A 15,706-nucleotide genomic window follows, 5' to 3' on the forward strand; every position below is an offset into this window, starting at 1 on the left:
TCCTTTCCTAGAAATCAAAGCCCAAGTTTTACGTGCTTTCCATGTTCCCTTATCCCTCTGGCAAGCTGCACATGGGCCACGTGCGCGTGTACACCATCAGCGACACCATTGCACGCTTCCAGAAGATGAGAGGGATGCAGGTAAGGCCCGGTGCCTGCTGAGGTGGCACTTCCCTGTCCCACTCGGGACGGTAAGAATGTAGGACAAAGGAGACACCCAGTCTCAGTTAAGATTAGGGCAGCTTTGAGAAGCTTAGGGTTTCCTCTGATGCATTGGAGGACGTAATAAAGCATCAAGATTAATTGAGGGGCAGCCGTGTATTGGGTATTGTGCTGGAGAGGGAGGTGAGGTGCTGATGCAGTGGAAGGGTTTATGCCCGTGGGTACCATGTTGATACCACCTCAGGGGGAGTTCACGACGTGGTGGGGCTGATATCGCTCAACAGACAGGCACTGGAGAGGGAAATGAGCCCAATAGAACAAAAGAGGAGCAAATGCTGTGAGTAGGAGGCAGAGCCACAAAGAGATTTTTCTCCTTGTATTTTGTATATTCTCTGTCTTCTCTAAGGAGCACATATTTATCTTATAATGGAAAAAGTCAAATTTTCATAACACAAAAATCTGGGGGGAAGTAACAGCCCCGCAGGAGCTGGGAAAGACTCCCTCACAGGGGACCATCTGACGCTGGTGTTGATGGACAAGGTGAACTACCGGGAGAGGAAGAGAAGGACACTTCCATGGCTGGTGTGGGTCAGACCCGTTTCACTGCCAGCTACCCAGAGCCTGCACTTAACTCCTCGACAACATATCATCGGCAAGACAAGGTTTCAGTGATCGTAGTAGCTTCTTGAACAACTTCTAGAGAGGGGCAGCATCAAAGAGGGGCGGAAAGCGTGGACCCAGCAACCAAATGGCCAGCACTCAGGTTCTAGCTCTTAACACTTAGTAAGTAGCCAACCTTTGACTCATTACTGATTAACCTCTCTAAACTACGACCTAGTTTTCTCTCATCCATTAAAAGGGGGTAAAATAGTACTTGCCCATTGGCCTTTCCCAAGGATTGAAAGATGATGACTGTGAAGCGCTTAGCGCGTAGCTGGCGCGTAAGCACAGAACCAGTAATTACTGTCGTTGTCAGCAGAGGGCTGGAGCCTGCCGCACCCGGTCCTGAGACCCATGCACACCTCTGCCCAGCTTTGTGTTAATTATTTGTCACCTTAGTAGCTCGGATTCCACCCAGGATGGGAGTATTTACATCATGGAAATCAGCAGAGCCTGCAAATCAGGGCTTTTTCTGCTAGAGTCCATTGTTAAACATTTACCTGCACTCCCCCTGGCTGTTGCTGTTATTAACCTCTCAGGGTATGTATAAAGGGTATCTGCTGCCTCCCAGTTCTTTCTGAAGATTTTCTTTTAAAGTGTTAAGTGCATCCATTGTCATAATTTGTTTGAAAATTTGTGCCTAGCTGACTCTGGCAGCAAGAAGTATTCCTAAAAAGGAAGTCAAGGTACTGAGTCTCTCTGTCCCTCGAAGAATTAACGACTTTTACTGTCAGATTCAGAGATTTGCCTTCTACGAGGGCCGTCTCCCTGGGCTCTGCCAGGTGTTATTTTTCCCCGATATTGCTTTCCGTCACTTCTGCAGTGTTTATTGGAAAGAAGTGGTGCAGAATAAATTGGCTCTTGTCAGGAAGAATATCTAACTGCTACTTCAACTAGATTTAATCTTGTTTTTTTTTTTTTTTTTTTAACTTGAGCCAACTTATTTTGAACAGTTAGTGAGTACAGACAGTTGCTACAGATTAAACTTTTATAGCAAAACTGTGTGTTTATGGTACATTAGCAGATAGATGGTTGAGGGGGTATAGGTGGAACTCTGATTCTCTTGGATGAACGAGACATTAAGACAAAGCTCCAGGCAGAACCCCAGGCCCAGACTTACTGGGACCCTTACAGACAGTTCAAGCCCGAAAGACAAAATGGAGTCCCTTACCAGTAACTGAAACCCAAGGTCAGGCTGGACTCATGGATCGGGCAGCCCAGGTTTGACCCTTGTTACACCTAGTTCGCGCTGAGTGACCTTGCACGAGACATTGAATCCGTTAAAATAGGGATAATATTTATTCTTCCCTTCTGGGTTGTTGTTCAGGATAAATGAGACAGTACCTTTGTCTGGCCAATAAAGAGTGGAAGTCTCCAAATCACTGCGGACGTAACTTAAGCCATAAAATTAAGATGATTGCTCCTTGGAAGGAAAGCTATGACAATCCTAGAAAGTTTATTAAAAAGCAGAGCTCTTTGCCAACAAAGATCCATATAGTCGAAGCTGTAGTTTTTCCAGTAGTCACATATGGATGTTAGAGTTGCACCGTAAATAAGGCTGAGTACTGAAGAATTGATGCTTTCAAACTGTGGTGTTGGAGAAGAGTCTTGAGAGTCTTGGACTGCAAGGAGATCAAACCAGTGAATACTAAAGGAAATCAACCCTGAATATTCATTGAAAGGACTGATGCTGAAGCTGAAGCTCCAGCAGTTGGGCCACTTGATGCAAAGAGCTGACTGGGATGCAAAGACCCCGATGCTGGGAAAGATTGAGGGCAAATTGAGAAGGTTGCTGCAGAGGATGAGATGGTTAGATAGCAACACCGACTCAGTGGACAGGAATTGGAGCAAACTCTGGGAGATAGTGAAGGACAGGGAAGCCCAGTGTGCTGCGGTCCATGGGGTCTCAAAGAGTTGGACACGACTTACTGACTGAACAGCAACAAATGGTTATTTTGTAAGTAAATCAGATCAGTATAAATTCCCTACTCGAGGGGATCTTCCTGACCCAGGGGTTGAACCTGAGTCTCCCACGTTGCAGACAGATTCTTTACTGTCTGAGCCACCAGGGAAGGCCTGCTCTGGGAAGTCACATAATAAATGAAATTAATCTAACTCATTTAATAAATGACTCTGTACTCTCTTCTGCCCACTGCATGGATTTGCCTTTTGAGAAGCATCCAGACATTGCCTGCTATTTGTACCATCTATCCTGTGACTTGGTTGGTGCCTAAGATCACCCTGTGTTATTTGGTTTATGGTATCTTAGTGACCAGCAGGCACCTAGGGTTCCCTGCATTCCTGTTTCAGTTGCTCTCTTTAAGATGATAAACTGTCTGTGGAGTGGGAGAGTATTTTGCAGGTTCTCCTGAGATTAATTTCTTGTTAATTTTCATAGCCCATATTTAAGTCAGATCATCCCCAAAATAACTGCCAAATATGGTGAAAAATTTGCCCTGCCATTTCTAAGTTATAGTGATAGGAAAAGACGCAAACCTCTGTCCACAGAGATGGTCAACAGTGTTAAAGCTTGTCGAACTTCCTGCTTTTTTAAAAATCCTTCTCTCCCAATGTCAGGATCAGTCCCAGGGATAGAGCAGGGTTGGGTGCAGGTCAGATCTCAACGATCCTGACTCTAAGGAGGGAAGGAATATCTGATCTGGAATAAGAAGATCTGACATGTATATTGATTAATTCATTAGGTACGTAGTCCTTGGGCACCAACTTTGTTCCAAACACTGGCCTTTCCTACTGTACGATAGAGTAGGACTGGAATCTTAAGCTCAAAGTCTGTCAGTAAGCCTAGGAAAAATTTAGTAAACTTTGCCTTTTTCTCTAACTTGTTAATTAGTTGGTTGATCTGCTTAGTTCTTTTCTAAATTTGCTGTTCTTTGCTGCGCTTGTCTTTGATTACCACGTGGGCCTTCTTCTCTAGTTGCAGTGTGTAGGGGCTACTCTCTGTTACTGCGCACCAGCTTCTCAGTGCAGGAGCTTCTCCTGTTGTGGAGCACAGGCTCTCGGGCGCACAGTTTCAGTCGTTGCAGCGTGCCGGCTCAGTAGTTGTGGCGCATGGGCTTAGTTGCTCCGTGGCATAGGGGATCTTCCTGGACCAGGAATCGAACCTGTGTCTCCTGCATTAACAGGTGGATTCTTTATCACTAAGCCACCAGGGAAGCCCTGATTTGCATAATTCTTGAATGGAGGTATGGGAGTCATTCTGAGGCATACTAAGAACAGCAGATGGGAAGTAAAAAGTGGGCTGACCTCTGCACCAAGCCTGCAGTCTTCAAGGCCCCTGTGACCTCCCTGGATGTGTCTCTTTCCTCATCCTTTCTCACCTCAGTGGCATGTCATACAATGGACCATATCCCCCCGCTCCTTGAAAGACTGTGCTCTTGGCACAAGATCCCGCTCTGCAGGTTTTTCTCCTGCATCTTGGTTTCTTCCTCCCAGTTTACTCCACAGGGTTTTCCTGCTCTGCTCCATCTTTGCATCCTCTTATCCAGTTGGAAAGTTCTCCCGTACGGGCAGACCTCGGCGATAGTGTGGGTTTAGTCCCAGACCACTGCAATAAAGCAGATGTTGCAATAAAGCGAATCCTGTGAATTTTTTGGTCCCGGTGCATATAAAAGTAATTTTTACATTATACTGTGGTCTGGTGTGTGCAATAACATTATGTCTTTTAAAAAATGTGCATACCTTAATTAAAAAATAATACTGTTGGGAAGTGGTGCCGATTGACTTGCTCAACGCAGGATTGCCAGAAGCCTTCAATTTGTAAAAAGCACAGTATCCGTGCAGTGCAGTAAAGCAGAGTACAGTGAAATGAGGTTGTCCCTATATTCGTAGTTTGCTGAGAATTTTTCTCATGAAAGGATATTCATTTTTGTACTACGCCTTTTCTGTATCTATTGAGACAATACATGGTTTTTCTCCTTTAATCTGTTAATGTGATGTTTTAAGTTGATTGGTTTTTTTTTAATATCAAACCAACCTTGTGTTCCTAGGATAAAGTTGATCTGGTCATGATGTATTTTTGTGTCTATATTGCTGTATTCATTTGTTAATATCCCTGTGTGCCTGAAGGCCACTGTCCTGTAAGTTTTGTTTTTTTTTTTTCTTGTACTGTCTTTGTATTTAATATCAGGGTTATGCTGGCCTCATAAAACAAGCTAGGAATTGTTCCCTTCTTCCCATTTTCTAAAAGTACTGTGTGTTATCGGTGTTATTTCTAACTTTATTGTTGAATAGCATTCACCAGTGATGGTATCTTGACCTAGAGTTTTCTTTGTGGGAAGTTTTAAAATTACATTTCTATTTCTTCAATGGATATAGGGCTGTTCAGATCTTCTGAGTTTCTTTTGTGTGTGTGTGTGTCCATTTTATTTATTAACATTTTAAATTGATCTTTTACATTGGAGTGTAATTGCTCTGCGGTGTCGTGTTAGCTTCTTCTGTACAACAGCGTGAGTCACCCGTGTGTACACGCGTCTCCCCTTCTTCTTGAGCCTCCCTGCACTGCCCCCCTCTTGTCCATTTTAGTTTGTGCTTTACAAGAGTTTTGTCTACCTTACCTCATGTTCTGCTCTAGACTGCCTTCCCTTTTATTTCTCTATCCACTTTCCCTAGGCAGTCTCTACCCTGAAGTTTAAATATGATGCTGTAAGAAATTATGCACATTTCCAACACAGACATCCGAAGCACATTGCCATAAATACTCAGACCTGCCATCCTGATGTAATAGATACCAGTGTGTAATCTTGCTGGCCTCAGCTTTTTCTTTTAATGTTACAGACACAGTTGTGCCTCTCTACAATCAGATTCCAATCCTTCAGTTAAAAAAATACTGTATTATTTTTGCCTTCATGGTTTTTTTTTCTTTTTTCTTTTATTATTATTATTATATTTTTTTACTTTACAATATTGTATTGGTTTTGCCACGGGTGTACATGTGTTCCCAATCCTGAACCCCCCTCCCTCCTCCCTCCCTGTACCATCCCTCTGGGTCATCCCAGTGCACCAGCCCCAAGCATCCTGTATCCTGCATCGAACCTAGACTGGCGATTCGTTTCTTATATGATATTATACATGTTTCAATGCCATTCTCCCAAATCATCCCACCCTCTCCCTCTCCCACAGAGTCCAAAAGACTGTTCTATACATCTGTGTCTCTTTTGCTGTCTCGCATACAGGGTTATTGTTACCATCTTTCTAAATTCCATATATATGCGTTAGTATACTGTATTGGTATTTTTCTTTCTGGCTTACTTCACTCTGTATAATTAGCTCCAGTTTCATCCACCTCATTAGAACTGATTCAAATGTATTCTTTTTAATGGCTGAGTAATACTTTCTATAGATTGTTTATGGATATACCCACACTTGTGTGTAGTATTTGTGTTTTAAATTTTATGTAAAAGCTCTTAATATTCTGCATGTTTTTCACTATTTTGTTTCAAGATTTAGTCTGTCTCTAGAGTTCATCTATTATAAGTACTGTGTAATTATGACATATTTAATTACCCATTTTCACATTAGTAGACTTTTAGGTTATTATAAATTTCTGTTTCAGTGAACATCCTTGCAGCTTGCTGTTGGCTCGTGGGAGAGGTGGCATCACTGGGTCATGGAGTGTGTATACCCTCAGCATAAATGCATCTTGACAAATTGCTTTCCAAAATTTTGGTGCCAGTTTATACTTCTGCCAGCAGTGAATGGTATTTCTTACTGCCCTACCTCCTTGATAACACTTATTCATGTTAGACTAATCCTTGCTAATTTGATACATAGGAAATGACATCTAATTGTGTTTTTAATTTACCTCTCAGCTTCCAGTGAAGCTGAGATATTTTCTCATGTTTAGTATCTATTTAAGTTTCTTCTCTGATTGGCTTGCTCACATTTTTTGCCAAGTTTCACCGGGGTTGTTTGTCTTTTTCATATTGTTCTTATTGTTCATACTGTGGGAGTTTGTTTTTTTTTTTACTTTTTATTTTGTATTGGGATATGGCCAGTTAACAAACAATGTTGTAATAGTATCAGGTGAACAGCAAAGGGATTCAGCCATGCATATACATGTACCTGTTCTGCCCCAAACACCCCTCCCACCCAGGCTGCCACGTTGTAGGAGTTCTTTACATAGTCTGGGTTATTATATTTTTTGTTAGTTAAATACAGTGCGAATATCTTTCCCCAGTCTTTGGTCTATCCTTGCATTTTGTGACCCTAGCCAGACCACAGGTTGTAGACTGAGTTTGAGAATGGACGAGAGTGATGATTTGGGAAGTCCAAGGTTGCTTTTACGTTGGTTTCCTCCTATAGCAGCAAATAAGTTGTGTAGGGGAGAGAAATGAGACAAGAGTGAAGCAGATTATTGGGGGCCCCCTTCTCATTGTAGTCCATGGAAATGTACCTGAGGCCACGATCACACAGCCTTCTTGGGGGAAAGCTGCAGTCAACATAGCTGGCCTTGCACACACAGGCAGACTACTTGTGGACTTGACAAGTAGAAGGGAGTGGCGAGTGGTGGTTTTGGGGGGTGGTGAGTGGGTCAGGAATCTGTGGCTTTAGTCAGTGGCAATGACCTGCCTACCCTCCACCTCAGATATGTTGCAAGGTTCATGTGAAAGGATCAGTGAGAAAACTCTTTCAAAACCATAATGCAGTTTTCCAGTGTGACCTAATTAATAATAGCAGTAATAAGGCAGTTCTGAGGTTTGGATGCTTAACGAGGGGCCGCTTGAAGCCAGAGATAAATTATTCTCTTTCAGGAATTGGAAAAGAGCACACTTCCAGTCATTTTCTTCTTTTTTTAAATCTTTCTCTAAGTTTATTTTTTTAGTTTTTGGCTTTGCTGGGTCTTTGTGGCTGCGCGGGCTGCTGTCTAGTTGCGGGGTCTAGGCTTCTTATTGCAATGACTTCTCTTGTTGCAAAACACAGACTCTAGGCGCACGGGCTTCAGCCATTGCAGCACATGGCCTCAGTAGGTGCGGTTTGCAGACTCTAGAGCTGGGGCTCAGAAGCTGTGGCACGTGGGCTCAGCTGCATGTGGGATCTTCCTAAATCGGAATCTAACCCATGTCTCCTGCATTGGCAGGCAGGCTCTTTACCACTGAGCCTCCAGGGAAGCCCCAGTCCCTCTTCTTAAACTCATACAATGTCTGATGACATATTTGAAGCTTAGCACCATATGGTGATTTGTTGTGTTTTCATATGTTATATGCACAGATGGTTAGAAAATAAAATTACCCACCTCCCACCTCAGCTGGTCTCCTCAGCACCTTTTGGGCCAGAAGCAGGGCAATTAAAACATCAAGCTGCCAAGTCCCTCTCACAGAGGGCTGGATTTGTCTCAGGCAAAACATCACAGGCTACTGCACAAGTAGTTTTCTGCTTGGGCCTTTTTGCTGTGCACTGTGGAGGAGGAGGCTGGGTGCCTGGCAGCCACATGATCGTAATGCAATTACCCACAAATATCAGGAAAGGAGAGGAGTTTCTTAGCAAGTGAACCATGACATACATTTCATCAGTTCTCAGTTGGCTGATCAGTCAGCAAGTGTTTATGAAGTGCCCAGAGAGTGCATCGCATGGCATTTTGTTTTCAAATTTTCTAATCTCTGTAGCATCTGAAAGTAGAGAGTGGATTTCCAGAGCTTATCCTCTCAGATGTAATTTGAAAGGGAAAATGAATTGCAGGTCTAGTATTTTGATTGGAAAACTGCCTCCGCGTTCCCAGAGGAGGTCTTCTGTCTGGGACCTAGGTACTGTCATTTGAATTCTTTTACTCTGAAGCATTTGCTTGATTTTTCATCCCTAACCTGTAACAATGGTGGGTTATTAAACTTGCTAAACAAAATTAAATATTGCATTTCTCATTTCTTGGAAATGAAGCATTGCATCTCCTCCAGAAAAACCACAGCACTCTGAAAATAGCAATTTTTGTGAGAAGCAGTAACCATGGTTGCTTTCAATTAGAAGCTAAATTGGTTTCAAATTTAAAGTTTTGTTTTGTGATGAAAGGGAAAGAAAGCTGGTCATTCCTGGGGAATTGGTACTTTTCTGGCTTTGGGAGGGCAACGGGCTGCCCCACTTCCTTCCCTTCTACTTCCAAAGTCTTCTTAACTCTGCTTGATCTTCCTTCCTGTGTTGGAGGAAGAGCTGTACTTTGGCCTGTTCGTTTCTTCCTTAAGAAAAGTATTTTAAAATTGTACATAAAAGTCCATATGTTGTTGCTGTTGTTCAGTCACTAAGTCATGTCCAACTCTCTGTGACCCCATGAACTGTAGCACACCACACTCCTGTGTCCTCCACTACTCCCAGAGTTTGCTCAGATCCATGTCCACTGAATTGGTGATACCATCCAACCATCGCATCCTCTGTCATCCCCTTCTCCTCCTGCCCTCAATCTTTCCCAGCATCAGGTCTTTTCCAATGAGTCGACTCATATTCTCCCTTTTAAAAAGGAGAAATATAGCAGTAGTAAAGCTGCAGTCCCCGTTGATTACTCAGTCCCTCCCAGGCCCTTCTGGACACTGATCCCTGTCATTTTCTAGGGTACGTCCCTCCAGAGCCTCGTCTGTGCGTTGTCACCTGTAGCTGCCACCCCTGAGTTGCCCACGACTCTGCCCAACGGGAGGCAGGAGGTTCCTGTCGGGTGAGCCATTGTCACGTGACTGGGTCCTCACCAGAGGCTGGCCTCACCCCAGCTTCCAGGTCTCACTTCCCAGCCAGCACTGGTCTAACTTGCCAGGACTCGGATCCCTGTGTTTGCCCCTCATCAGCAGCTGGCCCCAACTCCCCTTTTATATCAAGTTCATGTGAATTTTGCAGTCCTGCTAGTGCTCCTGTGCTGGTCTCTGACCAGTTTGCCGTCAAATCCGTCTCGTGATTTGCTTTGTATGGTAGAAGGGCAGAACCAGAACTCTGCAGGCCATGTTTCCCAAGCTCTGGTGTGAGCTGACCTCGGAATAGTTTTGGACAAGAAGAATTTGGCAAGATTGTAGGGTAAGAGGAAAGAAGCAGCCAGGGAATTTCTCTCTCTCTGCCTTCTTTAGCATCTCCATTAATCCAGCTTCGTTTGGCCGGACCTGTCTATTTCAAAAGCTTCTGCTACTGATCTCAGCCTTCAGGTTCAGTTCTCTCTGCTTCTTCCCTTTGTTCCTTAGTCTAGAAGTGGGGTCAGTGTACCACTCATCTAATTTCTGTGGTGCTTCCCCTGTCCCCCTTGGCTTCTCACTCCATTTGAAGTAGTTAGAGCATTTGTTAGAAGAACAGCTGGAAGTGATGGCTTTTATTTTATGCATTTTCAAGTTATAGCTGCCAGGACTTCTTGATCCCCTTTCTGCTGAAAGCACTCATCCAAGAAGAGGTTAACACCTGGGGGATTGAGAGGGCTCAGGTGGCGCTAAAAGAGAAATCCAGATGTTAGGGGGGTGGTTGTTTTTGTTTGTTTTTTAGGTTAAATTGTCTAGTTGGCATATGTGAGCTATAGATATAGTTACTTGTGGAACTAAACCAAGGATTAAACCAGGTTATGGTGATAGGAAAAAAATAGGGATTTTACAACCCCAAAGGAAAGTGTAGAGTTCCTCCAGTGAATGTTTTGGATGGTTTGGCCCATAGAGAAACCACAGACAAGAAAGTGGGCATTATATATCCAGAATGGGGGTATTTCATCTGGATGGTATAGAAGAGACCAAGAGGTGACAAGGTGGGCACAGGCAGCACTGACATGGTGTCTTTTCAATAAATGAACTGTAACAGTTTGACCCTGTTGATGCTGGGAAAGATTGAGGGCAGGAGGAGAAGGGAGCGACAGAGGATGCGATGGTTGGATGGCATCATCCACTCAGTGGACATGAATTTGAGCAAACTCTGGGAGATAGTGAAGAACAGGGCAGCCTGGCGTGCTGCAGTTCATGGGGTCGCAGAGTCCGGACATGACTTAGCGACCGAACAACAACAGTTTGACCAGCAAATAGAATCTGCTGCCTGGGGAAGTGGGGCAGTCTTTGGCATTTCAAAACCTTGTTGCGGGCCTTTACTTTGTTCCCTCTGGACAATAGTGAATCATCTTACGGCACAAGAGTGAGTTCTGCCCTCTTGTCACTGGGTGTCTGGGAAATCCATGGTGTAGAATAGGCGGGACCCTTTCCTGTCTCCTGCAGGCTTCGCTCACAGCGACACTGCTTCTGGTGTCCAGCATGGTGGAAAGGACTATCCTGACTCCCCACAGTCTGTATTCCAGGGCAGACATTTGTTTAGTGTTACTTTTCGGTAAGACTATGAAATAATTAAGAAGCTTTAAGATTTTTCAAATTTTTGTTTTCGTAGACAGCTGGGGTAACATGTGAGCTAAGAATATATCTTTTCATGTTCATTTCATCTGAAAACAAAAATAGAAATGAGTAAGTATATTATGTAAATCCAGACTGATTTTTTTACTGTCTCTGTATTGACTTTGTTTAAAAATGTGGATGGTAACCTGGCAGCATGTTAATGGGCAGAAACATTGAACTGCTGCCATTTTGGCAGTCCCTGTGAAGCAACCAAGTGATAACTAAGTTTTCCCCTTTCTTGTGGAGCATGGTTACACAACAGCTACATTATTTCTGCCAGCAAGGTAGCACTGCCTCCAGCCCCAGGAGAATTAAAGCACTTCTGGAAGCTGCGTTCTGGCGTTGTCCATGGAAGCGTTGCAGAACTTTCTAGTAATCAAACACAAATCCCCAAAGGGGAGTTTCCATTATTATTATTATTTAACTCTTGGAAATTAAAACGAGAGAAAAATCTGTGCAGGAAACGTTTTCCATCTGTGGGTTAAGCAGTGCTCCAGAAAAAGCTGTATGCTACAAGGTATGTTTTAGTCGGAATTCTTGGCTCCCAGGGACTGTAACCCAGCTGAGACCAGTTTAACCAAACAAGGAGGTTTTGTGTGTTTTGACAGATCCTGGTATAACTCACAGAACCAGAGGAGATGTAGTAGGAACGGGGCCCACTGGGAATTGGGCCCAGGTCCTTGAGCAGATGAGCACCCCTCCTCTCTGTCCACCTCCCATTTCTGTGTGTGTCCACACACCCAGCTGTATTTCTCAGACAGCTCCACCAGCTGCTTCCTCCGTGGCCGGAGGGGTGGGTTTTGTGACTGTCCGCAGCAGGATGATTTGAAGCTGGAGGAGGAGCGTATTCTTAGAAGACGGGGTCGGGGTGGGGGTGCTGTTTGTAAAGATGAAACACTCTGGGTTGGCCACGTTTAGCAAGAGGAAAGGAGAGCTCAGGTCTGAAAGATCCACTGGACTGGGTTATATTTTGACAACTTCCTAAAACTACATAGAATTAGATATTCCTGGGGAATGTTAAATTAAAAAAAAAAATGTATACACACACATGTATATACTTACATATTTTTTGCAGATGTCCATGGCATGTTAAATGAAAAGAAAAAACAGGTTATAAAATGGTATATAGTAGGTTCTATTTCCATAAAGATAAACCAGCCAGCTCCTATATGGGTACATATGCCTGTGTGTCTGCGTTTAGTGAGGAGAAAGGCGGGGAAGGACACAAAGGCTGGTTGAGAGTAGGGGTGGGGTGGAGTGGGGAGATGATCAGCTTTGCCTTTATATATCATGTGCTGTGTCCTTTCACTTGTTAAAATAAGCCTGTATTGTGCTCGTAATTTGAGAAGCATCAATTAAGGGAAAGAAGAGGAGCCTATTCCGACTGACCTCAGGAGAATGGATGCAGGGACTGAGGTAGTCATGTCATCTCTTGAATTTTTTTTGACCGTGCCTCACACTTGTGGGATCGTAGTTCCCTGACCAGGGATGGAACCTTTGGCAAGACCAAGCCAATGATAGCAGCTGCCCCTTGCAGCCAGCCCTGCCATTTCCTGGTGCTGGGTGTGCCACACACACCTTAACATGTGATTCTCAACAGTTCAGGGGGCTGCTTTCAGTCACAGCTGATAGTTGAGACTCAGCAGAATTGATATGCCTCAGGGCCCACTGCCAGGAAATGACAGGTTTGGGTTTAGGATCCTTCCCCCAAAAACACAGCCTCCCGAGCAGCAAGCCTCTTTTGACATTTCCCACTCACTAACCAAAGGTGTGGGGCCTCCCTGGTGGCTCAGTGGTAAGAAATCTGCCTACCAATGCAGGGAACTTCGGTTCGATCCCTGGGTGGAGAAGGGAATGACAACCCACTCCAGTATTCTTGCCTGGGAAATCCCGCGGGCAGAGGAGCCAGGAGGGCTACAGTCCATGGGCTTGCAGAGTTGAACACAGCTTATGCACCACCATCAGCCGAAGGAGTTAGAGCGGCTCTGAATTGGGATGCATGGTCTTTGTTCTTGAGATGGAATTGCTCCATCAGAACAATAACCTAGTCTTAAAATATTTAATAATAATGCACAGAATGGAAGAATGACCTTAAGGCAAGTGGCATCTGCTACTGGGAGAGCCGTGCCTGTTGTCTTACTGCCACCTGCTCAGAGGGACTAGGGAGAGGATGGATCTGGTGATTGGGATTCGAGTATGAATCCAGTTTGGGACACTTTGAATTGTAGGTGCTTATGGACCTGGAGCAGAGATGGCCATGGGTGATACTCATTTGCATCTCAGAAAGTTCTTGAATAAGACAGAAAAATGGGAGAAAACCCTAGGTACCCGGTGATTTTTTTTTTTTTAAAGAGATAAAAAACAGACACGGAAATAATATGATCTCAGTTTTTAAAAATTAGATATAAATTTATCAAATAACAGTTATGTATGGTTATATGGTAGAATTAAGGGTGTTTATTTTCTTCTGAATATTTTTCTGTATGTATTAAGGTTTTTGACAGTGAACAACATTATTTCTATAATCAGGGGAAAATGTTACTTAGAAAATGAGGGCTTCCCGGGAGACTCAGTGGTAAAGAATCCACCTGCCGATGCAGAAGACATGGTTCAGTCCCTGGGTTGGGAAGGTCCCACGTGCCAAGGAGGACTAAGCCCACGCACTGCAGCTGTTGAGTCTGTGCTCCAGAGCCGGGTAGCTGCACCCGCTGAAGCCCGCACGCCCTAGAACCTGTGCTGCACAACGAGAGAGGCCGCTGCCATGAGAAGCCGAAGCGCGGCAACAAAGAGTGGCTCCTCCCCTGCTGCTCACCGCGACGAGAGAAAAGCCTGAGCAGCAACGAAGACCCAGCACAGCCATATAGAAATAAATACATTAGAGAAAACGAGAGCTGTTTCTTTAGTGGAAAATGTCCCATCGGGATATGCACAGGATATGAACAGAGTGTCCGTCACTATTCTGGGAGATGTGTGTGAACAGAAGCTCCGGTCCCTGCATGATTGCAAATACATAAACCCAGCTTGTGGCAGTGGACAGACCAGGAGCCTGAGAGGAAGTAAGAAGGCCAGCCATTGAGGGCTGTGTCTAGAAATACCAGAGCCGCCTCAGCCCATCCTCCCCTATAGGCAAGTTTCGGAAATCTGGCTCTGGGACAAGTTGTGTCTGTGGCGTTGTGGCTGAAATCGGCATCAGAGAAAGGTAGGGGTCTGAGTGTTCAAAGCAGGTCTTCTGAGGTTGCCCCTTGATGCCACAGCTGTGTTTAAAGCCATTGATCCCATGCAAGCTACAGAAGGTAGCTTGAGAGAACTTGCTGTTGAAGCTACCAGCTGAGCTGTGACTGGACATCCATTTGCAGAAATGAACGCCTGTCCTGACTTGAAGGACCTGCTCCTAGTGTCACCTGGCGAGGCTGCTTCCTCTTTCTGGGCCCCAGTGGCCTGGGCTGTCAAAGGGGGAAACGGAGATGGAGGGTGCATCTCAAGAGCTTCTAAGGTCCGAGGACCTTTCCAAAGATCTGAGGTTCTTTGGAAAATGGATATATCTTACAGGTAGTGATTCACAGTGGCTTATTGTACACTTGAAGGGTGGCTAGTGTGATGGAGGGACTGAATTTTTAATTTTACTACATTTTAATTTAAGTTTATATAACCATATGTGGCTACTGGCTACCCTTTGGGACAGCACGGCTCCTTAACTGGAAAATCTAACATAAGGTGAGCATTTGGAATGCCTGTATACATTTTTATATATACCTACTTTGAAAGAAGCTTTCTAATTTCAGAAAAAACGTTTGGGTTCTTTACAGACAATACAGACAAGAAGAAGAAGAAGAAAGTTAAAAAATAGTCACGAAAACACCTACTCAGAGATAACTGCTATTGGCACCTTGGTGTATAACTTTCTAAATTCCCTTCTGTGCTCATGTCTTAGGTAGCCAGCTGGCTTTCAACGGCATAGCTTGAAATCATCCAGAAAGGGATGAGACATGTTAGGAGAGAATGCCTGCTCACTCCCCAGCAGGGAATACTGATAAAGACTTTAGCAGTCTGTCCTGACTGATGTTTCTTTTCTGGGTGCTAGGTTATCAACCCTATGGGCTGGGATGCATTTGGATTGCCTGCCGAAAATGCAGCGATCGAGAGGAATCTACATCCAGAAAGCTGGACGCAAAGGTATGTGTTTACAGGCATATTCAAGCACTTGTATATATTACCCTTAAACAACTTTTTTTTTTAAACCTGTGCATGAGGAATAGAAAGCAAAGGAAACAAAACACTGCAGTCTGCCAAGCAATAAAAAAGGATTGTCTATATTGGTATTTGCTTTTTCTCACACTGTATTCTTATCTAAGAAATAACACAAAGTGTTTGGCTATTCATTCATGTGTTCATTTTGATGCTTTGTTATTTACAGTTATTCTTCCTTTGAGTATTTGCATTTGGAAGGAAAAAGGAGGAAGAAAGGATGACATCTGTTAAACTTCTACAGTGTTCTTCATCTTCTTGACCATAGTTTGAGCCCTATCCAAATGCCACATTGCAATTTTC

At 44.1% G+C, this 15,706-nt stretch overlaps 1 protein-coding gene across 1 annotated transcript in view; it reads left to right on the plus strand.

Moving 5' to 3' along the window:
* Nucleotides 1-15,706, plus strand: part of LARS2 (leucyl-tRNA synthetase 2, mitochondrial) — a 145,582-nt gene that overhangs the window by 11,201 nt on the left and 118,675 nt on the right. The window contains exons 3-4 of the mRNA XM_052656498.1: nt 12-140; nt 15,240-15,331. Of these exons, the coding sequence (XP_052512458.1) occupies nt 12-140; nt 15,240-15,331 (221 nt within the window). The remainder of the gene's footprint in view (nt 1-11; nt 141-15,239; nt 15,332-15,706) is intronic.

The sequence above is a fragment of the Budorcas taxicolor genome, chromosome 1, assembly GCF_023091745.1.
Source record: "Budorcas taxicolor isolate Tak-1 chromosome 1, Takin1.1, whole genome shotgun sequence".
Classification (NCBI taxonomy): domain Eukaryota; kingdom Metazoa; phylum Chordata; class Mammalia; order Artiodactyla; family Bovidae; genus Budorcas; species Budorcas taxicolor.